Genomic DNA, 26,060 nt, shown 5'->3' with positions numbered 1-26,060 from the left:
ATGGGGAGGGGAAAAATTCCATTTTAATTGGATTTTTGTGGCCTCGAAATCCCTCCGGGTTTGGGATTTTGAGGAAAAATCCCATGGGATGCCCCAAAATCGTGGACAGGGTTTAGGGATTCCTGTGCTCCATCCCAGAAGGGCTTTTCCCACCTCAGAAATTCCACAATTTCGGTAAAAATCGGGATCTGGGGCCACAGCATCCACCCAGAATTCCAGAACTTCCTGAAATCTGCGTTTCCCAGGAGAATTCCCACGGCTTTTTGAGGATTCCCAAAGAACAAACACACAGATTGGTCTTAAATGATCAATTTTATTCCCAAAAAACGCCAGATTTGCCATTCCAGAGGGAAGGAAGGGATGGGATAAAAACAGGGATTTGATGAGGCCGGAGCAGCTCCTGGAGATCACTCGAAACCTCTGGAAAAACAGAAAAAAAAAAAGGGAAAAATGGGGGGAAAAAGGGAAAAATGGGGGATAGAGGGGCAGAAAAACCACCTGGATGTTCCTCAGGGAGCAGGAATTGTCTCCCTGGAACACCTGGATCTCACCTGGATGCCCCCAGAGCCCCCGGGATTCCAAAGCCCTACCTGACCACGTGGGCGATGTCCCAGTTGGCCTCCAGGGTCAGGGGTCCCTCCAGCTCCACGCCCTTCTCCGTCACCGTGGCAACCTCGTACTGTGGGAAAAGCCGGGAATTCCTCAATTCCCCCCTGGAATTCCATGGGAAAAACCCTGGAATTCCCCTAATCCCCACCCGGAATCCCACGGGAAAAACCCCAGAATCCCACAGGAAAAACCCCAGAATTCCTCAGTCCCAGCCCTGGGATTCCATGGGAAAAACCCTGGAATTAGGATGGGTTTGGGGTGGATCCCACAGATTTTGGGATGGGTTTTGGGGTGAATTCCCGGGATTTTGGGGTGAATTTTGGATACAAACCCTGTTGAAGGAGCGGGCATCCCTGTAGTAGAGCACCTTCAGGCAGCTCCAGCAGCTCCCAGGACTGGGATGGGTTTGGGATGGATCCCATGTATCCCACAGATTTTGGGGTGAATTCCCGGGATTTTGGGATGGATTTGGGATACAAACCCTGTTGAAGGAGCGGGCATCCCTGTAGTAGAGCACCTTCAGGCAGCGCTCCAGCAGCTCCCGCGCCTCCTCCCGCGTCGGGAGCCGGTCCCGCTCCCGCTCCAGCTCCGCCCGCAGCAGCGGCTGCACACGGATTGGGAATAAAGGAAAAGAACAATTAAAATCAGATTAAAAAAATCAAAATATCGATTAAAACATAACGAGCTAAAAAAGAAAAGAATCAATTAATAATTTAATGATGAAGTAAAGACCCGAGCCCGGGCTCACCTGGGCCAGGTAAGCCCCGAATCCCGTGGCCAGCGACGGCGCCTCGTAGGCCACGCCCAGCATGTCCACATATCCCAGGAAACTGCGGAACAACGGGACAGCGCGAATCACCCCGGGAACCGGGCATTCCCTTGGGGAAAGAGCAGGAAGCAGCCCAGGAAAAAGCAGGAATTTCCCTGTGAAGCAGTGGGGACCGCGGCAGGAAAAGGGAGCAGGAATTTCCCTGGGAAGAAGGAGAAAGGCCCGGAGCTGCCGGCGCCCGGCTCCTCACCTCTCCCCGCCGTAGACGCCGGCGATGAGCACGGTGTTCCAGAGCGGGTTGATCTTGGAGCGCCGGTTGTACAGGACCCGCGTCAGCCACGAGTGCAGCGCCCGCGGGCTGTAGCTATGCCCGTCCCCCAGCAGCTCCTCGTCGATCCTGTAATTCCAGGGAATTCTGGCCTTGGAGATCAGGGATTCGGGGATTGGAGAGCGGGAATTGGAGAGCAGGGATTTGGGGACTGGAGAGCAGGGATTCGGGTATTGCAGCAGAGCAAAAAACGCCGCTGAATCTGGGGATGGAATGCCAGGAAATTCAGGGATTTGTGCTCAAGGAATTCCAAAGAATTCGGGGATTTTGTGCCCAAGGACTTCAGAGGAATTCATGGATTTGTGTTCAAGGAATTCTGGGATTGGTTCTCAAGGAATTCCGGGATTGGAGCAGAGGAATTCTGGGGATTGGCGCACAGAAAAGATTGGGGATGCGAAATTCCCATATTCCCCTGGAATTCTGGGGTGGGGACTTCGCAGGAATCAGGGATTTGGAGATGGGAAATTCCCAAATCCCCGGGAATCAGCTGGGGATTGTGGGATGGGGAATCTTGGAATTCCCAAGGCATTTTGGTCTGGGAATTCCCAGGAATCGATTTTGGGATGGGGAATCCCCGAATTCCCGGGAATCTTACACCATCTGCTCCAGGAGCTGCCGCAGGTGCTGGAAATCTGCCAGGTCCCCGGAGGCTCCGAGCACGGTGGAGTCGTTGACCTTGAGGAGCCGGGAGATGCCCCGGAACCGTGCCAGGGATCCGAAGGATCCCACCGTGTCCGCGGCCAGCATCACCCCTCCGGAGAACTTCAGCCCCAGCACCGACGTCCCGGTCACCATCGGGCTCCTGGCACACCGAGATCGGGGTCACACCAGTGTGGGTCCCAATCACACCAGTCTTGGTCCCATTTACCCCAGTCTGGGTCCCAGTTACACCAATCTTGGTCTCAGTCACTCCAGTTTGGGTCCCAGTTTGTCCGTTCTGCGCCCCTGGAGTCTCCCCGGCATTCCCGGATTTTCTGCCCCTTCCCTTTCCCCCTCCCCAGTACCCCCCAGTTCTGCTCCCAGTTCGCCCCCCCAGCCCTCAGAGACACTCCCCAAATGCCCCCACTTCCGCTCCCCCTCCCCAAATTCCCTAAATTCCCTCAGTCTCCCCATTTTCCTGCCCCCTCACGGACTCCCCCCCCCAGCCTCCCCAGTTCCCCCCCATTCCTCCCCCATCCCTCCCGGGACCCCCCCCCCCATCCCCCTCAGCCCTTCCCGCGCCCCCGCTGCCCTCACAGCGTGCGGCCGGCGGGCAGTGCGGCGGGCCCGGTGCCGGTGCCCCGGGGGGCGATGTCGGTGTGTCCCAGAGCCCGGGGGATGTACGTTTGTCCCGGGGCCGGGCCCCCGGCCCAGAACGGCGGCGGCGCTGCCCCGACCTCCATCTTAGTCACGCCGCGATTGCGCCTGCGCTGAGGAAACGCGGCCTCTCCCCGCCGCCGTAGAGTGGGCGTGGCTTCGCCGCCATCTTGAGCGCGGCGAAGACACCAGCCGGTTCCCTCCTCAAGATGGCGGCACCACCACGTGACGCAGCACCGGTGCGGTGGTGGGCGGTGTTTGTCGTGCGGGGCCGTGCCCATTGGGCGGGGTTTGTGGTTGCGCCGGCCAATCAGTGGCGAGGGGCGGGGCCTGAGCGAAGGTAACAGGTTGCGGTGGCTGCGGCGGGAGCGGGCGGTGAGTGGCGGGGGGGGGCGGGGAGGGACCACCGGGAAACGGGGCCTGGGGACGCCGGACCCGGGCCGGGGACACCGGGCAGGGGCTGGGGACACCGGACACGGCCTGGTGACACCGGACAGGGCTGTGGGAACATCGCAGAGGGATCTCGGGACATCGCACAGGGGCTGGGGACACCGGACAGGGGTGTGGGGACACCGGACAGGGGCCGGTGGCACGGGAGGGGGTCCTGCCCCCTGGGCGGGGGCCTTGGTGACACCGGACAGGGCGCTGGGGGCACCCGGCAGGGCGCTGGTGGCACGAGAGGGGGGGCTGGTGGCACGGGACAGGGCACCGGTGACACCGGAGAGGGCGCTGGTGGCACCGGACAGGGTCTTGTCCCACCGGGCAGGGCGCTGGTGACACCGGAGGAGGTGCCGGTGACACCGGAGGAGGCGCCGGTGACACCGGAGACGCTCGTGGAGGCACGGGAGAGGGCACTGGTGGCAGCGGGAGGAGACCTGGGGACGCGCAGAGGGCGTTGGTGGCACGGGACAGGGTCCGGGTGACACTGGAGGGGGTTCGGGTGACACGCAGAGGGGCCTGGGGACGTGGGACAGGGTCCCGCTGTCCCTTTATGGGGTCCTGTCCTCAAGGAAGGGGTCCTGGTGTCCTTTAATGGGGTCCTGCCCTATGGAAAGGGGTCCCATTGTCCCTCTATGGGGTCCCATTGTCCCTTTTTGAGGTCCCAGTGTCCCTTTATGGGGTCCTGCTGTCCCTTTGTAGGGTCCCAGTGTCCCTCTATGGGGTCTCAGTGTCCCTCTATGGGGTCCCAGTGTCCCTTTTTGGGGTCCTGTCCTGTGGAATCCCCTCAGAAAACCCTTCCCGACCTTTCAGGGCAGCGCAACTTCCGCCTTTTATCCCTTCAATATTTTGGGAAAAATCCAGGGGGATTTTTAGAGCCTCTCCCCAAATCCAGAGGATCCCCAGTCCAAGGGATCCCAAATCCAGGGGTTTTGTTCCTTTTTGTTCCCGGTTTTTGGGATCGCTCCGGGCATTCCCAGACTGGTCAGACCGGTTTGGGATCATCAGAATTCCCTTTCCCTGGGCAGGATTTGGGGTTTCACCTTTTCCCTGCGGCTTTTTGGGGCCAGGGAGGGAATTCCCGGGGGGAATGTGTGGGATTGAACTCAGGGCGAATTCCTCGGGGCAGGAATTTCGGGGTGAAATCTGGGATGGAACTCAGGGCAAGCCCAGAGTGACCCCAAACCCCGCAGGGATTTTGGTGTCCAGGTAATGGGATCGTTCCCAGTTATCCCAAAGGAATGGGATCGTTCCCAGTTATCCCAAAGGAATGGGATCATTCCCGGTTATCCCAGGGAATGGGATCTTTCCTGGTTATTCTGAGGGTATGGGATCATTCCTGGTTATCCCAAAGGAATGGGATCATTCCTGGTTATCCTGAGGAATGGGATCATTCCCAGTTGCCCCAAAGGAATGGGATCATTCCCTGTTATTCCGAGGGGATGGGATCATTCTCGGTTATCCCAAAGGAACGAGATCATTCCCGGTTATCCCAAAGGAACGGAATCATTCCCGGTTATCCTGAGGCTTTTCCGCTTTTCTGTGCTCGGGAATTTTATCCCGCGGGCTCTGGTTCCAAGGGTTCGATTTCCCTGGAAACCGACACCTGATCCCGCGCTGGGAGCGGGGTCGGGATTGCCCCGGGCGCGGCCGGGATGGGATTTCCCAGGATTTGGGGTCGATGATTCCCAGGATTTGGGGGTCGATGGTTGACCTGGGAGCTCTGCCCAAGGCTGGGCTGGAATTCCTGGAATTCAGCTCCGCAGGGAGCCCCGGGAGCAGCTCCTGGGGAATGATCCCAATCCTGAACATTCCCGATCCCAAATGTCCCGATCCCAAATGGAAATCCCTCTCCCAAGCCTTTTCCCAGGGGAAAGATCCCATTCCCGACCCTTTTTCCGGGTGAAAATTCCCATTTTTCCAGCTGTAATTCCCTCTCCCCCTTCGATCTCCGCCCCTGCCCGGTTTCGGGTTCCCAGGAAAACGGGAAAAACTGGAAAATCCGGAAAAGCCGCTCCCGGTTTTTGGGCGCGGCTCCAAATTCCCGGACTTTGGCCCCAAACAACGCCCGGGGGAGGAGCCGAGGGTGGAATTTTGGGAGAGATCAAAAAAAAAATCCCCCTGGAGGCAAAAAAAAAATGGAATGGTTTGGGATAATTAATTTGAGATGGTTTGGGATAATTTTGGACAATTAATTTGGAATAATTTGGGATAATTTGAGATAATTTATGATCATTTAGGATCATTTGAGATAATTCATTTGGGATCATTTGGGATAATTCAGGAATTCTTTAGGATTATTTGGAACTCGATTTGGGCCCCAGGGACTCGGGAATGGGGCAGAATTTTGGGGAAACCTCACTGGGACCATTCTAAGTATTGGGAAGATCCCAAACCAGCAATTTTGGGAATATTTTGGGAAAATTTGGGATTTTTTTCCCTTCCTTTCCCACCCTTGAGCAGCTGGATTTTTCCCTCCCATTCTCCATTCTCAAAATCCCAAATTCCCTTTTCCTCTTTCAGGAAGAGGGAAAAAAAAAAAGGGAAAAAATCCTGGAGAAGGAACTCCAGTTTCATTTTTTTTCCCCAGATTTTCTGGCCACTCTGGGAATTACAAAACGGCTTTTTCTGGGTCGGAGCCACAAAGGCTCTTTGTGCTTCCCTGGATCCTGGCCAGCCAGAAAATTCCCAAAATTCCACCCTTCCAAAGGGGCCGGGATGGCCCCTCCTGATTTTTCCCGACCCCATTCCCAGGGAAAATTCCCATTTTGGGGTTTTTTTTAGGCCCTAAATTCCCTTTTCTGCTTTTTTTCCCTCTGGTTTTCCAGGAAAATCCCCAAAATTCTGGTTTTTCTCAGCCCCAAAATTTGCATTTTACTGCTTTTTCCCCATTTTTTCAGGCCCAAAATTCCCTTTTCCCGTTTTTTTTTTCCCTTTCAGTTTTCCAGGGAAACCCCAGAAATCCTGGGAGAGCAAAGGAGCAATTCCCGTCCCAGATTTCCTCATTTCGGGAATATCCGATCCTCTCCCGAATTTCTGGAAAATCCAAATCCTCTCCCAGTTTTCCGACCCTCTCCCGTTCCCGTTTTTTCCGGAGCCATCTGGGAACATTCCCAACCCCCTCCCCCCCATGGATTCTCCACCTGCTCCAGGATGGAGCTGGGATGGATTCGGGAATTTGGGATGGATCCCAGGGCTGGGGATGGATCCTGGGATCTGGGAAGGATCCAAGGGTTCGTGGTGGATCCCAGCCCTTCCCGGTTATCCTGACCCCTCCTGGCCTTTCCAAAGGTCTTCCCTGGATCCCGGAATTCCCATCGGGATCGCTCCCGGCCCCGCCCCGGCCCCGCCCCCGCTGCCCTTTGGCCACCTGGAAAAATTCCCGATTTTCCGCCGGCGCTGCTCCCTGCTCAGGTCGGTCCCTGGATTTCCTGGATTTCCTGGATCCCGGGGATTTGGGGATTTGGGGATTCCACTCCCGGGATCCTTCCCCTGAAATTCCAGGGATTTTGAGATTCCTGGGATTTGTGGTGATTCCAATGGGATTCGGGGATTCAGGAATTTAGGGATTCGGGAATTTGGGGATTTAGGGATTCGGGAATTCCGCTCCCAGGATCCTTCCCCGGCCATTTCAGGGATTTGTGGGGATTCCGGAGGGGCAGCAGGATTTGGCCCGGGATCCTTTTCCCCACTCCCATCCCACGCTCAGCTCGATCCCTTTGGGATTTTTTTTTGGGGATTTTGGGATTCTCCTGACACTTCAGACCCATCCTGGCATCCCAAAATCCCCAATATCCCAACAAACATCCCCAAATCCTTAACAAACATCCCTAAATCCCAACAAACATCCCCAAATCCCCTTCCCCCTCTCATTCCGCAGCTCCTCGCGTCATTCCCGCGAAAAAAAAAAAAACCGGGATTTGGGGTAGAATCGCGGCTTTTCCAACCCGAAATTTCTGATTTTTTTCCCAGCCGCGGCTGCTCCCGGGAAAAAATCCCGGGATTTGGGGCCGATTCGGGGCGGGCTCGCGGCTTCTCCGTCCCAAAATTCCCGATTTTTTTTCCCGGGGCTTCCAGAGGATTTCTGGGATCGAGGGCGGGGGGAGGTTCCGTCCTCGCGCTGTTCCCAAAATGTCACCGCTCGTCCGAAAAACCGGGAAAAAACTGGGAAAACACCCGGGAACACCAGGGGAATCGGGAAAAAAGGGGGGAGGGAAAGGGGAAGACAAGTGAAAAAAGGGGGAAAATGGGGAACGCCGGGGAAAAAATAGGGAAATCGGAGAAAAAACAGGAAAAAACGGGGAGAAAAGGGGGAAAGCGGGTAAAAAATGGGAAAAACCGAGAAACTGGGAAAAAATGGGGGGAAAGAGGGAAACCTGAAATAGAATGTGGAAAACTGGGAAAACCGGGGGGAAAAAGCGGGAAAAAAGAGGAAAAGCAGGGGAGAAACCTCGATAAAATGGGGAAAAAACCGTGATAAAATGAGGGAAAACCCGCAAAAAACGGGGGTGAAAAAGATGAAAACCGGGGAAAGAACCACACAAAACGGGGGGGGGAAATGGGGAAAAAACGCAAAAAATGGGGGGAAAAGGGGGAAACTGGGGGGGAAAAACGCAAAAAAACGGGTGGGGGGGAGGGAAACGGGGAAACCGGGGGGAAAATGGGGGAAAAATGCCGAAAACCGGGGAAAACCGAGGGAAACCCATTTTTCCCCCCCTAAGGAGCCCGAACTCGGCCCGGCTCCATGGCGGAGCAGCCGCTGGACCACGGCGTCCAGATCCGCTTCATCAGCGACCTGCGGGAGCCGCGGCGCCCCCCGCGCTCCTCCCGCGGCCGCGGCGGCTCCTACGGCGTGGCCGTGCGCGTCCAGGGCATCGCCGGGCAGCCCTTCGTGGTGCTCAACAGCGGCCAGCGCGGCCGAGACAGCTTCGGCGTGCAGATCCGAGGGGGACACCCCGAGCCCCCCCCGAGCGCCCCCAAAACCCGGCCCCACAGCGGCTCCGAGGAGGAGGAGGAGGAGGAGGGAGGGGGCGCCGAGGGGCAGATTTGGGATGGGGCGGCGCGCGGGGGGCGCGGGTTTTCGGAGCAGGAGGATTCAGGGGGATCTCGGGGGGTCCCAAAAGTTTTGGAGAAGGAGTTGGGGGGAGTGCAGGGCGTCCCAAGATTTTCAGAGCAGGAAGGTTCAGGGGGGTCGCGGGGGGTCCCCAAATCCTGGGATGAGGAACTGAGGAAGGTCCCCAAATCCTCGGATCAGGAAATTTCGGGCGGATCCAGGGGGGTCCCCAAATCTTGGGATGAAGAAACTTCGGGGCGGCCTCGGGGGATCCCAAAATTCTCAGATCAGGACCCGGGAGGATCTCGGGGTGCCCCAAAATCCTCGGATCAGCACCTGAAAATCGCCAAACCCTCGGAGGAGCTGCGCCGATCCCAATCGCACGGGGACCTCAGCGCGCCTTTTCCCAAGAGCGGGGAAAAGCCGGGAAAAAGGGATGCGGAAATTCCCAAAATTCCTGGGGATGTGGACACGGAGCCGCTGCGCTCCGTGGATTCCTTGATCACCAAATTCGACGGGAATTTGCCCCGCGGGCGAGCGGCGCGGAGGTTCCGCGGCCCCGGTGCGGCTCCGAGGAAGCGCTCGCAGAGTTTGGATGCGCGGAATTCCCGGGAATCTGCCGCGGTCCCGCCCCAAATTCCCCAAATTCCCGGCGGGTTTGGGGGCGTGGAGGAGCAGAGCGTGGAGATGCAGGTATCTGGGGGGGGGGGAGTTCCTCAAAAAATGGGGATTTTTTTTTCCTAAAAAATGGGGGCTTTACATGAAAATTGGGGTTTTTCCTAAATTTTTTTTCCCCTATAAAATTTAAGGAGTTTTCCCATTAAATTTGTGGGGTTTTCCGATGAAACTAGGGAGTTTTACCTAGAAAATTGGGAGCTTTTTTCCCCATTAAATTTGGGTTATTTTCCTATGAAATTGTGGTTTTCCCCTATAAAATAATGGGTTATTTTCTTATGAAATTGTGGTTTTCCTCTATAAAATAATGGGTTTTTTCCTATAAAATTTGGGTTTTTTTCCCCCTCTGGAATGCGGGATTTGGGGTTTTTTGTTGGAATTGAGGGTTTTTGTTCCCTGCTGAAGCTGAAATCCACCCCGGACCTGCTGCGGGACCAGCGGGAATTGGGGGGCGGCGAAAACCCCACCGAGCTCATCTACAGCATCCTAAAGGAGGGGTGAGCCCCCAAAACATCCCAAAAATAGCCTCAAAAGGCCCCCAAATCCCCCCGAATTTCCCCCAAATGCCACAAAATCCCCTCGAAACCTCCCTAAAATTCACCGAAATCCCCCAAAAGTGCCCTAAAATTCCCACTCCATGACCGCAATTCCCCCAAATTTGGGATTTGGGGGAATCCAGCAGCAATTCCTGCCCTTCCCTTTTCCCATGACCCCGCTCCCAATTCTTTTCCCCCAAAATCCGACCCCAAATCCAGGAGCTCTGAGAGCGAAATTTCCCTGAAAAGGAAAACCTCGAGGCTGCTGGGAAAATTCCAGGAGCTGGCAGTGAGTGGGAAAACTCCAGGGGTTTGGGGTTTGGGATTTGGAGTTTGGGATGGGTTTGGGGTTTGGAGTTTTGGATTTAGGATTTGGGATGGCTTTGAGATTGGGGATGGGTTTGGGTTTGGGCTGGATTTGGGATGGGTTTGGGGTTTGGGATTTGGGATTTAGGATTTAAGATTTAGGATTTGCGGTGGCTTTGAGATGGGGGATGGGTTTGGGATTTGGGAGGGATTTGGGATGGATTTGGGATGGGTTTGGCATTTGGGTTGGATTTGGGATTTTAGGACGGGATGTCCCCAGCATCCCAAATGTTTCCATATGTCCCAGAGTTCCATGGTGGCTCCGGACTCACCGCAATCCCAAATCCTGCGGGAGGCCCTGGACAGGAAATCCCAGGAGCTGCAGCGGAGCCAGGCCCAGTAATGGGGTCACCGGTGGGGGGATGGGTTTGGGGTCACCCCATTGTCCCTTTGGGGTCACCCCCAGGGATTTGGAATCCCCTGAAGGGTTGGGGGCAGGTTTGGTGTGGCCCTTTGGAGTTTGGGGTCACCCCTGGTGTCCCTTTGGGGTTTGAGGTCCCCCAAAGGGTCGGGGGCAGTCTTGGGTGGCACTTTGGGGTTTGAGGTCACTGTGGGTCCCCCTTTGTCCCTTTTGGGGTTTGGGGCCCAAAGACCCTTTCAAGACCCTCTAGACCTCCCTTAATCCCCCCCAAACACCCCCAAACCTCCCCTAATTCCACCTAACCCCCCCGAATCCCCTCTGAACCCCAAAAAAACCCAGGAACCATTTATTCCCCCCAGAAAACCCCAATAAGCCTCGATTTCCCCCATTAACTCCTGATTTGCCCCGTTAACCCTTCATTGCCCAGGCTGAGCGAGCTGAGAGCCGCCAAGGAGGCGCTGGAGGCACGGCTGGGCCACCTCGAGGGGCAGCTGCTGGCCACCGACCCCAAAAGTGACCCCGACACACAGGACCTCTACCAGGTACCTCTAAAAACATCAAAAATGGGGAAAATTAAAAAAAAAAAAAACCCACAAAAAAAAAAGCTCTAAAAACCTCAAAATGAGAAAAATCCCAGTAAGAACCACACAAAAAAACCCCAAAAACCACCAAAAAAACCCCAAATCCCAAATGTCCCGTTCCCAGGATGTTCTGGGGTTTCCCCATGTCCCAGATCCCGGTTTTCCCATTGCCAGGAGCTGCAGGAGTGCCGGGAGCAGCTGCAGGAGGTTTTGGGGTCGCGGCGGCGCCAGGAGCGGGAGCTGCAGGCGCTCAAGGGGGCCCTGAAGGCCGAGGTGGCCACGCACGATTCTGACCTGGAGCGGCTCCGGGGGGAGATGGAGGCGATCCGGGCGGAGATGGAGCGGGTCTCGGAGGTGGGAATGTGGGACGGGAATTCGGGACAGGAATTTGGGGTGGGAATTTGGGATTGGAATTTGGGATGGCGCAGGGAATCCCAGGCTTTTCCCCATATTCTAAACCTCTAGAATGGGGAAAAAAAACGGGAAAAAAAAAATCCCCAGTGGAACATGGGAAAAATTGGGGAAAATCCCTCTGGAATTTCCACAGACTCAGCGCCGATTCCATGGATATTTTGGCTCGAATTCACGGGGAATTTTTTTTTTTTTTCCTGGGGGAATCTTGTCAATTCCTTGCAGGAGAAATCCAGCCTGGAGCAGGAACGGGAAAATTTGGGAATGCAGCTCCGGAATCTGCGGCGGGAGCTGGAGGAGAGCGCGGAGGAGACGGAGCAGTGGCGGGAAATGTTCCAGAAAAACAAGGAAGAGCTCCGGAATTCCAAGCAGGAGTGAGTCCCAGAGCTGGGGGTGATCTGAAATCTGGGATTTTCTGGGATTTTCTGAGAATTTCCAGGATTTTCATGACTTTCCACTCCAAATCCCAACAAAACAGGGTCGGGGATTTTGGGATGGAGGGAATGTTGGAATGTTGGGAATTGTTGGGATTTTCCAGGCTGCTGCAGGTGCGGCTGGAGCGAGAGGAGTTGGAGGAGGAACTCCGGGAGCTCCAGGAGCGATTCCAGGCGGCGCGGGAGGATCGGGATCGAGCCCGGAGTGACCCCCAGGAGATGGAAAAGCTCCGGAAGGTGCAAGAAATCTGGGAAGTTTTATCCCAAAATTCAGGATTTCCCCCCCAGATTTGTGACTTTTTTTGGCTTAAATTTGGGATTTTTTTCCCCAAAAATCCATTTTTTTTCCCCCTAAAACTTGGGATTTTTCTCAGGAGCTGGAGCAGGCCCGGAAGGATCTGGAAAAGCTCCGGGGGGAACGGGACGAGGCTGCTCAGGTAAGGGGGGGGAAATCCCAAAAATTGGAAATTTTTTGGAAATTTTTGGGACTTTTTCGGAATTTGGGGTCCCAGATTTGCTCATTGTGGGCTCAGCCAAAGTTGTCCCAAAAAATTAAAAAGAATTCCTACAAAATCCCCCCCAAAAGCCTTTAAATTAAAAAAAATTCCTCAAGAATCCCCCAAAATCCCCCTTGGATGCCCCAAGGCCCAGATTTCCCTGGAATCAGCGCTGGAGGCATCGGTGGAGGCGCGGAAAGTTCTGGAATCGCAGCTGGAGGAATCCCAGGAACAGCGGGAAAACTGGGAAAGGCTCCGGGAGAAAGTGGCCGAACTGGAGGTGCTGGGGATTCCCAAAAACCCAAAGAAAAATCCCAAAAAATCACAAAAAATCCCCCCAAAAACCAAAAAAACCCCCACCCAAACCTCCCCCAAAAATCCCCAAAAAACCCAAATCATCCCCAAATCCCCCAAAACGCGCCGGGGTCTGCGGCAGGCGGAGCGCGCGGCGCTGGCCGAGTCGCTGGGATCCGGTGCGGAGCGGGAGCGGGATTTGGTGTCGCGCCTGGAGCGCTCCCAGCGGGAGCTGCGGGATTTGGGATCGGCCCTGAGCGAGGAGCGGCTCCGGCGGGATCGGCTCAGCCAGGAGGTGCGGGAATTCCCAGAACTCCAGCGGCTTTCGTGGGATTTTGGGGGGTTTTGTGAATTATTGGGGCTTTTTTGGAGGGGTTCTTTCCTGGACTTGTGAGGTTTCCCTGCGGGATTTGGGATCGGCTCCGGTGGGATCGGCTCAGTCAGGAGGTGTGCGAAAAGATTCCAGGGATTTTCATGGAATTTCGGGGGTTTTTCACTGAATTTCAGAGATTTTTTTGTGGCATTTTGGGGTGGGGTTTGTTTGGGGAATCTGGGGGGGAGTTTGTTTTTTTTTTTTTCATTGAATTCCATTTTTTCCATGGAATTTTCAGCTTTTTTCATGGAATGCTGGGATTTCCACCCCCCCAAAATTTCCACCCAGATCCCAGTTTTGGCACCATCCCACAAAATTCCCAATCCCAAAATTTCTGTTTTCCAGCTGGAGCAGATGACGGCGGAATCCCAGAGCTCCCTGGCCTCGCTCCGATCCCAACTGGAAGAATTCCAGGAAAAATCCCGTCGGGAACTCACAGATTCCCAAAAAATCGCCCAAGACCGCGAGGCTGAGGCAGAAAAATTCCAACAGAACCTCGGGAAGCTCCAGGACGAGGTTTGTTGGGAATCGGAGCTGAGTTTTCCAGGAATTCTGCGGATTTTTTGGGAAAATCCGTCCGGGAGTTTGAGGAATGTTGGGGTTTTCCCGGCAGGTTTCCCGGCTGAAGGAGACAATCCAGGAAAACCGGGAAGAGCGGGATCGGATCCTGCTGGACAAGGAGCTCCTGCTGCAGAGGCTCCAGGAGCTGGAGCAGGACCTGGAAAATCGGAAGCGATCCCAGGAAGAGCGAGCTCGGCATTCCAAGGCGCTGGAGGTGGGGATTCCTGAAAAAAAAAAAAAAAAAAAATCCCAGAAAATTATCCAAGAAATGGAAAAAAATTTCCAATATCACTGCCAGAAAATTCCTCCTAAAAAATAATGGAAAAATTCCTAAAGAATTCCCAGAAGATTCCCAGAAATTTCCCCAAAAATTCCTCCAAAAATTTTTCCAAAATTCCCAGAAAATTCCCTAGAAATTCCATCCCAAATTCCCATCAGGAAAAATCCAAACGTCTGGAATTGGAGCTGGACGAGGAGCGGAGCTCGGTGGAGCTGCTGAGCGAGAGGGTGACCCGGAGCCGGGATCAGGTAAAATCCAGGGAATTTTGGGAATTCTCATCTTGGCAAAAATTGAATTCTCCCGGAATTCCAACCCCCGCCCCCGCCTTCAAGGACCCATCTGAAAATTCCAGCTGGGAATTGTTGGGGCGGGAATGGGGATGGCATTTAAAGAGGTTGGGAAAAGGGATAAAGATTCCCAAAGGAATTCCCAATTTTTGATGTTTGGGTGGGAATTTGGGGATTAAATCCCAATGGATTCTGGGCTTTTCCCAGACTTTATTCCTTCCTTTTTCCGCAAAAATTCCAAGGCATAAATGGGGCATAAAATGGGAATTTTTTCCAATTTTTTCCCATTTTTCCAGCTGGGAATAATCTCAGGGATCCTTTTCCCACTATTCCTGGAGGATCCCAGCACATCTGCTGATCCCATTCCTGAAATCCATGGGAAAATACATGGAACATCCTGGAAATTTGTGGATTTTCCCGGTTTTATTCCCAGATCGAGCAGCTGCGGGCAGAGCTGCTCCAGGAACGTTCGAGCCGCCAGGACCTGGAATGTGACAAATCCTCCCTGGAGCGCCAGGTGCGCGAAATCCCTGGAAAATCCTGGAAAAATTCCCAGGAAAATCCTGGAAGAATCCCAGGAAAAATCCCGGGATCCAGCCTCGAATCCTAGTGGGAAAGGCCATGGGGGAACCCAGATTCCGTGAGGAATTCTGGGAAAAGGATCCTTGGGAATGGGGTCATGATTCCAAAGAGTTTTCCCAGTTTTTTCCTGCTTTTTCCCTGCTTTTCCTGGGGTTTTTTTCTGTTTTTTTCCTGTTTTCTCCAGCTTTTCCTGCTTTTCCTTTTATTCCCAGTCCCAACTTCTGGGGTTCTCTGCCCTCTCCCAGGGTGTTTTTCCTGCAGTATTCCAACAAAATTCCCACTTTTCCTGTGCAGAATTCCCACTTTTCCTCACAGACAAGTCCCAGAGTTCCCACTTTTCCCCACCTTCCCGACTCCTGGAATCCTGCAAAGAATTCCTGGAATTCCTCCCCATTGGGAAACTTGGCAAAACCGGGAAGAGCCCTGGGATCAGGGGGATTTTTGGGAATTTTTCCCAGAACAAGGAGCTGAAGAACCGGTTGGCCGCTTCCGAGGGGCAGCAGCGACCCGGGAGCAGCCGGAATTCCCAGCTGGAATCGCAGCTGGAAGAGCTCCGGGAGCAGCTCCAGGCCGAGGAGAGGTGCCCGATCCCAAATCCCAAATTTTTCCAATCCCAATTCCCACATTTTCCATAATCCCAAATCCCATTTCCCAATTCCCAATTCCCAAATTTTTCCATAACCCCAAATCCCTTAAAAATCTCCCCAAAAAATCCTTGAAAATTCCTTGCCAGTTCCTGAGAATTGCTTAAAAATTCCTTAAAAATCCCTTAACATCCCTGGAATTCCTTAAAATTCCGTAAAGATTCGTCAAATCCCACTCCCAGGACGCTCCAAAGGGTGGGGAATCCATGGAATTCCCATTTTTCCACAGGGAGAAGAGCGTCCTGCTCTCGTCCAACCGGAAGCTGGAGCGGAAAATCAAGGAATTGTCGCTGCAGCTGGACGAGGAGCGGCAGAGCAGCAGCAACCAAAGGGACCAGGTGGGGCTGGAATTCCTGGAATTCCATGGAAAAACCTGGGCTAGGATCCAGGATTTATCCCGAAAATCCCATCTGAGCCATGACAGGGAACCCTGAAATGGTTTGGGCTGGTAAAGATCCCAAAGATCCTTAAAAATTCCATAAAAATCTGAGGCCAGTGACATTCCCACCATCTCAGGGGTGGGGAATCCATGGAAAAAATGGAGCTTGGATCCTGAAAATCCCTAAAATCCCAGCCAAGGAATTCCTGGAGTGATTTGGGATGGAAAAAAAACCCAAAATCCTTAAAAATTCCTTTAAAATCCCTAAAAAAAGCTCTAAAATCCTTAAAATTCCAAGGCCAGGGCCAGGCCTGGGCACCTCAGGATTCTTCCATAATTCCCAAATCCCAAATCTGACCCTGTATCCCGGGAATTCCCAGCTGAGCCTGCGGGTGAAGGCCCTGAAGCGCCAGGTGGACGAATCCGAGGAGGAAATCGAGCGCTTGGAAAACGCCCGGAAAAAATCCCAGCGGGAGCTGGAGGAGCAGCAGGAGCTCAACGAGCAGCTCCAGCGGCGCCTGAAATCCATGGAAAAGGAGGCCTGGTAAGGAATTCCCAGCTGGAAAATTCCAGAATCCATGGGAAAGGTCCCTAAACCCACGGAAAGGTCTGAAGCCCATGGGAAAACCCTGAATCCCAAGGAAAAAGTCCTAAATTCATGGGAAAGGATCTAAATCCATGGAAAAGGAGGCCTGGTAAGGGAATTCTGGTTTGGAAAAGGCCGGGAATTCCATGGGAGAGGCTGGGAATTCCATGGGAGAGGCTGGGAATTCCATGGAAAAGGCTGGGAATTCCATGGGAGAGGCTGGGAATTCCATGGGAGAGGCTGGGAATTCCATGGAAAAGGCTGGGAATTCCATGGAAAAGGCTGGAATTCCATGGGAGAGGCCGGGAATTCCATGGGAGAGGCTGGGAATTCCATGGAAAAGGCTGGGAATTCCATGGCAGAGGCTGTGAATTCCATGGAAAAGGCCGGGAATTCCATGGGAGAGGCTGGGAATTCCATGGCAGAGGCCGGGAATTCCATGGGAAAGGCCGGAATTCTCACCCGCAGGCGCCGCGCCGTGGACTCGGCGCTGCAAGACGAGCGGCTGAGCTCGGATGAGGAATTCGGCTCCGCAGCCATCGCCTCCCTCCTGAGCGAGGCCAACCTGCAGGCCAGCTCCTGCTGAGGCTGGGAGGGAACGTTGGGAATGCCGGGAATGCCGGAGTCATCGTCATCATCGTCATCGTCATCATCGTCATCATCATCGAGGCTGGGACCGGTTCCGGGCTCATCCCTGGGACAGCCCCCTCCTGCTGATTCCTGGGAATTCCAGAGCTGGGATTGAGTCCGGGATCAGCCCTGGAATTCCGGCCAGGATCAGCCCTGGGCTGCGGCTGCTCCATAGGAAAAAATTCCCAAAGCGAGGACATGAAGGAAAAACAGCCGGGACCCCTGTGGGAATCCTGGGATTTCCAAGGATTTCCCAGAATTTCCGGGTATTTTTAGGGATTTCCCATCTCCTGAGGACACTCTGGGGGAACCCTGGGATTTCCCCATTCCAGGAATTTTTGTTCCCACTCGCTCCTGAAGATGTTTGGAATAAAATCCAGCAGTTTAAGGGCAGCAGGGTCTGAAATTTTTGGGAATTCTGGATGGGAATTCTAGGTAGGAATGTTCATGAATTTTCAGGAACTCTGGGTGGGAAATTCTTGGAAATTTTGGGGAATTCTGGGTGGTATTTGTGAATTCTGGGTGGGAATTCTTAGGAATTCTCAGGTGCCACCTCTGTCCCCCGATGTCCCCCGGTGTCCCTGTGCCACCACCCCCGCAGGGCCGTGCCCGGGGCCCGCCCCGCGCCCGCACAGGTGACACCGGGATGTCCCCTGGAGCCACCGCTGTCCCCTGCGGCCACCTCCGGCCGCGTCCCCTGCGGTCGCTGCGCGGCCACCGCCCCGGAAGGGCCCCGCCCGCTGTCCCCCCAGGTGCCACCGCTGTCCCACCCCGGAAGGGCCGTGCCCACGCGGGTGGCACCGGCGTGTCCCCAGCAGGTGCCACTCCTGTCCCCTGCGGTCACCGTGTGGTCACCGCCCAGGGAGGTGCCACCGCTGCCACCTCTGTCCCCCTGTGTCCCCTCGTGTCCCCTGCAGGTGCCACCTCTGGTATCCCCTGTGGCCACCACGCGGGGAGGGCCGTGCCAGCCCCTGCAGGTGCCACCGCTGTCCCCCTGCTGTCCCCCGGTGTCCCCACCCCGGAAGGGCCGTGCCCGGTGCCCTCGGAGGTGCCCCCGGACCGGCCCGACCGGTCCCGCGCTGTCCCCACCCCTCCGTGCCTCAGTTTCCCCCGAGCCTTGAGGACATCCCGGGGACAGCGCGGCCGGAATTCCCAATCCCTGAAATTTCCCGGGAATTCCCGATCTCCGCGGTTTTCTGGAATTGCCTGAAATTCCCCGGGATTGCCTCGGATTCCGCTGTGCCACCGTTGCCGGGGTTGTCCCCGGGGATGTCCCCAAGGTGTCCCCAGCTGGGGACACGCCCGGAGGACACCGCGGTGGCACCGGGGGGTGGGGACAGCGCCTGGCACGGCTTTGGGGACACGCCCGGGCCAGGCTTGCCACGGCTCCGGCCTTGGCAGGACACGGCCAGGGCGGGGCTTTGGCGCCGCTGGGGACACGCGGGTGTGACGTTGGCACGGCTTGGGCACACCCGGGTGTGACACTGGCACAGCCCGGCACGGCTCGGGTCACCTTGGGCACGGCTTGGCAAAGCTTTGCCCCAGTTTCCCCCCAGTTTTATCGCAGTTTCCCCCATTTTTTGCCAACTTTTATCCCGATTTTCCCTCAATTCTATCCCAACTCTCCCAGCAGCTTTTCCCCTCTTTTTTCCCAATTCTCCCCATTTTTTCCCAATTATCCCAACCTCCCCCTTGTGGGCGTGGCCTCCGCGTTGTGGGCGTGCCCACATTGCCTCATTACCAAATTTAGCCATGCCCAAACATGGGCAGGACCCGGGGGTGGGGGGGTGGCCAAACACCGCGAACAACAGCCAAACCCCGGGGGGCGTGGCCGCCGTGGGCGTGGCCACCTGGCTCAGGTGAGGCGGAAGTGGCGGCGGGGCCATGAACGGACTCCCGGGCTGGGCCGCGCTCCCGGAATCCCCGGTAAGGACCCCCCGGGACCCTTCCCCGCATTCCGAAATCCTGCCCCGAACCCCCCCCCCCCAAATTCCTGCGGCATTCCCAAAAAGTTCCTGGATCTTCCGCAAAAATCCACGGGAAAATTCCTTTCCTTTGGCTCTTCCCGGAACTCCCGGGATTTTTTTCCTCCGTTTTGGGATCCCTTTGGCGTTCCCAGGATCCCGCTCCAAATTCCCAGACTCTTCCCAAAATTCCTGGATCTCTTCCCTAAAAACTTCGGGACCCTTTCCCGAAATTCCTGGATCCCCTTCCCAAAATTGCCGGGCCTCTCTTTTCCCCACTCCCGGAACTCTCGGGCTCTTCCCGCCCTCCTGGGAGGAGTTTGGGGGTTCCCAAATCCCTTTGGTATTCCTGGGACCTCATTCCCAAAATTCCCAAATCCTTCCCAAAATTCTCGAATCCCTTCTCTAAAATCCCCAGGACACCTCCCCAAAATTCCTGGGTCCCTCGTTGTCCTCATTCCCGGAATTCTCGGAATTCCTGGGATTTTTTTCCCCCTACTGGAACGACTTTTGGGGGATCCCAAACCCCCTTGGAATTTCCGGGACCCCTCCCAAAATTCCCAAGTCCTTCCCATAATTCCCTCGGGATCCTTTCCCTAAAATCCCCGGGACCCGTCCCCAAAATTCCCCGGTTCCTCCTTTTTGTCATTCCGGGAATTTCCGGGATGATTTTTTGGGCGATCCCAAATCCCTTTTTCCCGCGTTCCAACCTCAAAACCATCCATTTTCGGGATCTTCCCGGCTCCGTTTTCCAATGGAATTCCCGGGAATCTCTCCCCAAAATCCTCTCCCGAAATCACGATTGTTTTGGGAATTCCGAACCCCAGGGGGCGGGGGCATCCTGGAATTTTCCAGCTGGGATTTGAGGCGTTTTCCCATTTTTTTTTTCCCGGGTTTTTTTCCCGCTTTTCCCAGCCGGGCCTTGGGGCGGGGCTGGTGCATTCCCAAAAATCCAACCCCGCCCCAAATCCCAGGGAATTTGGGAATTTTGTGTCTCAAATCCCAACGATCCCAGTTTTTTTAATGGATTTGGGGAACTCTGGGATTTTCCCCGGGATACCAGGCTGCTTTTCCCAGTTTTCCAGAGGGAAATTCCTCATTCCCAGCCTTTTAAGGAGCAGTTTGGGATCGCTGGGAATTCCCAAATTCCCGGGGTTTTTTTGGGATTCCTCATTCCAGGATTTTTGGAGTTCCCTCCCCATCCTTCCAAGCTTTTCCCAAAAAATCCTTTGGAATGATGGAAAAAACATTGGAAAAATGGGAAAACTTACCTTGGGAATTCTGGGATGGGGTTGGGATTTTGGGATTCCCCATCCCAGGAGTTTTGTGATTCCCAAAATTCCCATTCCCAGTGAATTCCCCCAAAAAGTCCCCCTGGGGTTGGGCTGGAAAACTCCCTGGGAATGAAAATTTGGGCATTTTGGGAATTTTCCAGTTCAGGGCAGGCTTTTCCCAGCAGGAGCTGAGCATGAGGCGCCCCACGGAATTCCCAGAATTTCCCAGCCTTGAAAACTCCCCCGGATCCCTGGAAGATTCTGGAGGGGGCCCCAAATCTGCCTGGAACCCGGAGGTGAGTCCTGGAATTTTTGGAAAATTCCCCCCCCACAAAAAAATCCGGATCTAGTGTCTCTTTTCCTTCCCTTTCTCATTCCCGATCCCAGCAGAGAAATCCAGGAAGGGTGGGATTTTTCCCAGATTTTTCCCAGATTTGTCCCAATTTTATCCTGGATTTCTTCCCAGTTTATCCCAGATTCTTTCTGGATTCATCCCAAATTTTTACCGGATTTTTGCTGGATTTCTTCCCAATTTATCCTGAGCTATTCATTTGCCCAAAACACTGATTTTTAGCCCCGATTTTAAACTGGGTTTAACCCTTAGGAGGCCGGGCCGGTGCTGAGGCTGCGCCTGCCCCGAGACCCCCCCGGGGAGCCCCGGCCCAAACAGAAGGTGCGGAAAAAGCGGGAACGGGGGGGGGAATTTGGGAATTTCAGGGGGAAATTCTGGGAAATTCAGGGAAAAATGAGAATTTGGGGTGGAAATTTGAGAGTTTGGGGGAAAATTTGGGTGTTTGCGGGGGGGAAAGGCGAATTTTGGGGAGGAGCAATGTGGGTTTTGGCATCATTCTGGGAAGTTTTTGGGGAATAGTGGTGAAAATTCGGATTGGGGGGGAATGGGAAATCTGGGATTTTTATGGGAATTTTGGGGGGAAATTCCAGGAATTTTGGGGAAAACTGTGGGTTTTGGGAGGAAATAGGGATTTTTGGAGGTATGGGAATTTTTTTTGGGAAAAAAGGGGAATTTTGGGGGGAATTCTGGGAGGAAATTCAGGACTTTGGGGGGAGAAAGTGAAATTTGGGGTTTTTCTGGGAATTTGGGGGGAAAATCTGGAAATTTTGGGGAAAACTTGGGGTCTTGGGGGGAAATTTGGGATTTTGTGGGGTAAAACCAGGAATTTGAGAGAGGAAAATGGGAATTTTGGGAAAATTCTGGGATTTTGGAGATGAAAATTCAGGATTTTGGGGGAAGTCTTGGCTTTTGTGGTAAAATCCAGGATTTTTGGGATCATTTTGGGAGAGAGAATCGGATCGTGGTTTTCCCAGCTTTATTCGCAGCAGGAAACAGCTGAAAATCCTGGGTTTTTCCATTAAAATCCTGGAATTTTCCCTCCAAATGTGGGATTTTCGGGACAATTCCCACCCGGCCACCACCCTGAGGGTGGCTGATCCCAATTCTGGGCATTTCCTGGGAATTTTTTCCTGAAATCGCCGTGTTTTCCCCCACAGCCGGTGGGCAGAGCCTTTGCCATGGTGGCCAAGAGATCCGACGGGAATTCCTTGGCCTCGGAGTGCGTCAAATCCAAGGACGGCGACGAGGAGATCATCAAGGTGCCCCAAATCCTGGGATTTCCGTGTGGAATTTTAGGGATAAAACGTGGATTTTTTTGGGATTTAGTGTGTATTTGAGGGACTCCAGGTGGAATTTTGGGAATTCCTTGTGGATTTCAGGGAATTCCACTCCTTGGGAACAACACAGATGGGGAAACCCCTCCCAAAACAAACCCTGGAAAATTAAAATTTAGCAGGAAAATTCAGAGACAAAAAATTCCGGGAAATTTTGGGAAGCCTTGCCCCAACCCCTCTGGATCCGTTGGAATTCCCGGAGGGATTTGGGACGTTCCCAATCCCATTTCATTCCCGTTTCCATTCCAGGTTTACCTCAAGGCTCGCGCCGACCACGAGGAGCCGGTGACACAACTCAAGAGCGAGGTCCGGCACATCCAGGAGGTGAGATTCCCAGAATTCCACGAAATTCCCTGAAAATCCTGCAAAATTCCCACAAATTCGTGTAAAATTCCCTGATTTTCTCACAAAAGTCCCTGAGTTTACATGAAGTTCCCAAAAAATCCTCCCAAAATTCTCCAAATCTCGGCCCAAATTCCCCCCACAACTCCCAAAAAATTCCCCTCAAAATTTCCCCAAATTTACCCTGAAAGTTCCACAGATTCCACCCAAATTCACTCAAAATTCCGCAAAAATGTCTCCAAATTCCCACAAAATTCCCCCAAATTTTCCCTGAATTATCCCAAAATTCCCCAAAAGTTCCCCAGATTTCCAATTTTTATTTTCATTTATTTTCCTTTCATTGGATTTTTCCCCACTTTTACTTGGACTGTTTAACCTTTTTTCCCCCTCCCAATTCCCTGAAAATTCCCACATCCCAAGAAAACCCCAACTTTTCCCTTTTTTTCCCCAGGCTGGGAGTGCCCTCAAAAAACTCCGTGAAGATTTGAGCACCAAACTCCAGACCCGGACGGAATTTCTGGAATTCCGGGAATTCCAGGAGAGCTCTGAGGTAAAAAATTAGGGAATTACAAAAGAAAAAAAAAAGTGGAATTTTCCCCTGGAGAAACCATTCCAGAGGGATTTTGGGTGGAAAAAAGGGGATAATCCAAATTTTTCCGGTGGGAAAAGTGGAAATTCCCATTTTTTTCAGGGAAAAAGGGAGGAATTCCCATTTTTGGGGCAGTGAAAGGGAAAATTTCCAATTTTTAGTAGGGAAAACAGGAAAATACCGTTTTTGGGTGAAAAATGTGAAATTTGGGATTTTCTGGAGGATTTCACAGCTCCCAGGGATGATCCTGGAATTTTGGAGTTGCTATTTTGCCAAAATTCCCAAATTTTGCTCCAAATTGGGAAGTAGGAGCAGGTCCTGGAAATAAAAAAAAGGGGGAAAAATGGGGATAAATCCATAGAAATTTAGGAATAAATGGATTTAAATTGGGAATACATCAATTGAAATTTGGGAAAAGGGAATTGGGGAATTAGAAAAATTTGGGATAAATCCCGATTTTCCCCCTTTTTTCCCTGGATTCCAGATGGTGCTGGAGAAGTGGAACCAGAGCTGCTCCTGCCGGGGAAATTCCCAGGATAATCCGGTAGGGAACAGAAAAAAATTCTGGAATTTTCCAGGACAGGATTTGGGTCGGGGTGAAAACATTTAAGAAACCCGTTTTCCACCCAAAAATGGGGAATAGTTGGGGTTAATTTGGGAATATTTGGTGTTTTCCACCAAACTTTGAGTCCTGAAATTCCAAGTTTTAATTGGGATTTGGGAGGTTCGGTTTTTAGCCAAAAATCTCAGATTTTGTGAATTTTTGAGCTCTTGGAAAATTAAAAATTTGGGATTCTTGACCTCTGGGAAAACTCAAAAATGTGGGAATTTTTGACATCTTGGAAACACCAAATTTGGGGAATTTTTGAGCACTTGGAAAACACAAAATTTGGGAGTTTTGGGATGTATGGGGGACACTGGGGCCTTTTGGGGCCGTTCCCGCAGGAGGACCCCGAGGCCCCACGGCTCCTGTGGAGGCTCCAGGAGGCGGAAAAGCGGCACCAGCTGGAGCGGAGCGGCCTCGAGGTGAGCCTGGAATTCCCAAAAACCCGGAATATCACCCAAATTCAGCAATCTTGGAGGAGAATTTTTCCCAAATTCTGGAATTTTAGGGGCAATTTTGTCCAGATTCTGGAATTTTAGAGGAGATGCTGGGGTTTTTGAGGAACTATTCCCCTTGGGGTTTTTGAGGGATCTCCAGGAAAATCCTCCTGCCAAGGAAAGTCCTGGAATGTGTCCTGGGATCCCGGGAGAGCCAGAATTCCTGGAATTCCTGGATTTCCCATTGCAGAGGGCGCTGCTGCGGTGCCAGGAGGACGTGGAGCGGGCAGATTCCGCCCGCAGCCGAGCGGAGACAGAGGTGGAGCAGCTCCAGAGGCTCCTAGCAGGCATGGAAAAGGTGATTTGGGATCAGGATCGGGGGGTTTGGGATCAGGAACCAGCGCTTGGATGAGTGGATTTGGGATTGGCATGAGTCGGAGGCCATTCCCGATATCCCACCCCATTCCTGATATCCTGACCCATTCCTGGTTTCCCGTTATCCCATTATCCCATATCCCGTTCCCCAATCCGCAGGATCACCGGGATCTCCTGGCGCGGATGGAGTCGGGACAGGCAGAGCTGGAGCGGCTCCGGAAGGCGGAAGGGGAGAGAGCGGCGCAGCAGGAGCGGTGGGAATTCAAGAATGGGAATTCTGGGAGTGTGGGAAGCTGGGAATGGGACTTCCGGGAGTCTGGGAATCTGGGAATGGGAATTGTGGGAATGGGGGAATCCTGGGATTGAGAAAATCCGAGGAATGCCCAATTCCTGATGTCCCGACTTGTTCCCGATATTCGAGGGTCTTTTGGGCTGGGCATTCCCACATTTTTTGGGACAGGCATTCCCAGGATTTTTTGGGGGTGAGCATTCCTGGCTTTTTTGTGGTGGACATTCCCTTTTTTTTTTTTAGTGGGAATTCCAGAGCTTTATGGCTGTGAACATTCCCAGTTTATTTTAGGTGAACATTCCCTTTTTTTTTTTTTTTGGGATGAACATTCCCAGGTTTTTCTGCTGTGAGCAGTCTCAGTTTTTTAGCTGAACACCCCCAATTTTTTTTTGGATGTGACCATTCCCAGGCTGTTTTTGGAGGAGGAATTCTGGGTTTCTTTTGATGTGGGCGTTCCTAGTTTTTTTGGAGAGTGTTCCTGGAGATTTTTCCCGGTATTTTCTCAGCTCATCCCAGCTGGAGAAGGAGGTGGCGGGGCTCCGGGAGAAAATCCATCATCTGGACGACATGCTCAAGAGCCAGCAGCGCAAAGTCCGCCAGATGATCGAGCAGGTGATGGGAAAACTGGGAAAAACCTTGGAAAATCCAAGGAAAAAATGGGGGAAACTCTGGGGAAAAAATGGGGAAAAATTCACAGAGAAAATGGGGAAAAGGGAGGAAAAACCAGGGGAAAACCCAGGAAAATTATAGGAAAACCTAGGAAAAAACCTGGGAAAGAACCTGGGAAAAATCTCGGGAAAAATCCAGAAAAAAAGGGGTGAAAAACCTGTGAAAAAACCCAGGAAAAACATGAAAAAATCTGGGAAAAACTGGGGGAAAATCTGTGAAAAACTGGGAAAAAACTCAGGAGAAACCAGGGAAAAATCCAGGCAAAATCCATTAAAAAATCTGGGGAAAATCCAGGAAAAACCAGGAAATCATCCTGGGAAAAAACAGGGAAGAAAAAGAAAAAAGCAGGAAAAATCCAGGAAAAAAACCTGGAAATTGCCAATCCCTTGGAAATGTCCGGCTTGCAGCTGCAGAATTCCAAGAGCGTGATCCAGGCCAAGGACACGGCGATCCAGGAGCTGAAGGAAAGAGTTTCCTACCTGGAAGCAGAGGTGGGGCCCGGAATTCTGGGGGCTGGATCCGAGCTTGGATCTTTTTGGAATGTCGGGATCGGGGTTGGGAATGTCGGGATTGGGGTTGGGCTCCTTGTGGGGGTGTCTGGGGAACTGGGAATGGGGGAAAAGCAGGAAAAAGGTGAGAAAAGCAGGAAAAAGGGAGGAAAAGGTGGGGAAAAGGATGGGAGGGAATCAAGATCTAGAAAGTCCCACAAGACCAAAAAAAAACCTGGAAAAAACCCCAAATTCCCAACCTGAGTCTGACCATTTCTGCCAGGATTTGGGAAATTCCTGGGAAATTCCCAATCCAACAGTGATATTGAGGATTTTGAGATGGAAAATTCCCCCAGTCCTCATTTTTCCTGGG

General features: G+C 53.1%; 3 protein-coding genes across 7 annotated transcripts in view; 2 read left to right on the top strand and 1 right to left on the bottom strand.

The window, feature by feature from the left end:
• Positions 1 to 293: 293 nt before the first annotated feature.
• PSMB4 (proteasome 20S subunit beta 4) lies at positions 294 to 3,298 on the bottom strand. Its single transcript, XM_054653225.2, has 7 exons — positions 2,943 to 3,298; positions 2,302 to 2,508; positions 1,629 to 1,775; positions 1,358 to 1,439; positions 1,091 to 1,213; positions 591 to 679; positions 294 to 420 (listed from the first exon to the last, which is right to left on the bottom strand). Exons 1-7 carry the CDS (start codon positions 3,281 to 3,283, stop codon positions 408 to 410), a joined length of 1,002 nt encoding a protein of 333 aa, XP_054509200.2. The 5' UTR covers positions 3,284 to 3,298; the 3' UTR covers positions 294 to 407.
• An 11-nt stretch (positions 3,299 to 3,309) lies between these two features.
• On the top strand, positions 3,310 to 17,363 carry CGN (cingulin). 3 transcript variants are annotated; one of them, XM_077192021.1, is made up of 21 exons: positions 3,319 to 3,377; positions 6,732 to 6,854; positions 8,162 to 9,186; positions 9,574 to 9,665; positions 9,924 to 9,993; positions 10,318 to 10,409; positions 10,859 to 10,973; positions 11,187 to 11,366; positions 11,649 to 11,797; positions 11,962 to 12,094; positions 12,232 to 12,294; positions 12,503 to 12,634; positions 12,791 to 12,943; positions 13,367 to 13,537; positions 13,635 to 13,796; positions 14,021 to 14,110; positions 14,583 to 14,666; positions 15,190 to 15,311; positions 15,605 to 15,713; positions 16,135 to 16,298; positions 16,809 to 17,363. In XM_077192021.1, the coding sequence occupies exons 3-21, from the start codon at positions 8,185 to 8,187 to the stop codon at positions 16,924 to 16,926; spliced, it is 3,201 nt and encodes a 1,066-aa protein (XP_077048136.1). In that variant the 5' UTR covers positions 3,319 to 3,377; positions 6,732 to 6,854; positions 8,162 to 8,184; the 3' UTR covers positions 16,927 to 17,363. The 3 variants fall into 3 exon arrangements, with proteins under 3 accessions (XP_077048137.1, XP_077048136.1, XP_077048138.1); XM_077192022.1 differs by lacking the exon at positions 6,732 to 6,854 and having other exon boundaries at positions 3,310 to 3,377; XM_077192023.1 differs by lacking the exon at positions 15,190 to 15,311.
• Positions 17,364 to 18,415: 1,052 nt separating this feature from the next.
• TUFT1 (tuftelin 1) overlaps positions 18,416 to 26,060 on the top strand; it is a 48,296-nt gene continuing 40,651 nt past the window's right edge. Inside the window, exons 1-12 of one of the 3 annotated variants that reach the window (XM_077192050.1) lie at positions 18,420 to 18,896; positions 20,391 to 20,504; positions 20,813 to 20,881; positions 21,718 to 21,819; positions 22,144 to 22,218; positions 22,688 to 22,786; positions 23,310 to 23,369; positions 23,771 to 23,851; positions 24,117 to 24,224; positions 24,401 to 24,495; positions 25,037 to 25,142; positions 25,607 to 25,690. In XM_077192050.1, coding sequence (XP_077048165.1) covers positions 18,855 to 18,896; positions 20,391 to 20,504; positions 20,813 to 20,881; positions 21,718 to 21,819; positions 22,144 to 22,218; positions 22,688 to 22,786; positions 23,310 to 23,369; positions 23,771 to 23,851; positions 24,117 to 24,224; positions 24,401 to 24,495; positions 25,037 to 25,142; positions 25,607 to 25,690 — 1,035 coding nt within the window. In that variant the 5' untranslated portion in view covers positions 18,420 to 18,854. Of the gene's footprint in view, positions 18,897 to 20,390; positions 20,505 to 20,812; positions 20,882 to 21,717; positions 21,820 to 22,143; positions 22,219 to 22,687; positions 22,787 to 23,309; positions 23,370 to 23,770; positions 23,852 to 24,116; positions 24,225 to 24,400; positions 24,496 to 25,036; positions 25,143 to 25,606; positions 25,691 to 26,060 lie in introns of all 3 variants that reach the window. The other 2 variants (XM_077192051.1, XM_077192052.1) reach the window with 2 other exon arrangements.

This window comes from Agelaius phoeniceus, chromosome 31 (assembly GCF_051311805.1).
Source record: "Agelaius phoeniceus isolate bAgePho1 chromosome 31, bAgePho1.hap1, whole genome shotgun sequence".
Taxonomy (NCBI): domain Eukaryota; kingdom Metazoa; phylum Chordata; class Aves; order Passeriformes; family Icteridae; genus Agelaius; species Agelaius phoeniceus.
Note: the sequence above shows the minus strand (reverse complement) of the source record. Positions and strands in the feature narration are given on the sequence as shown.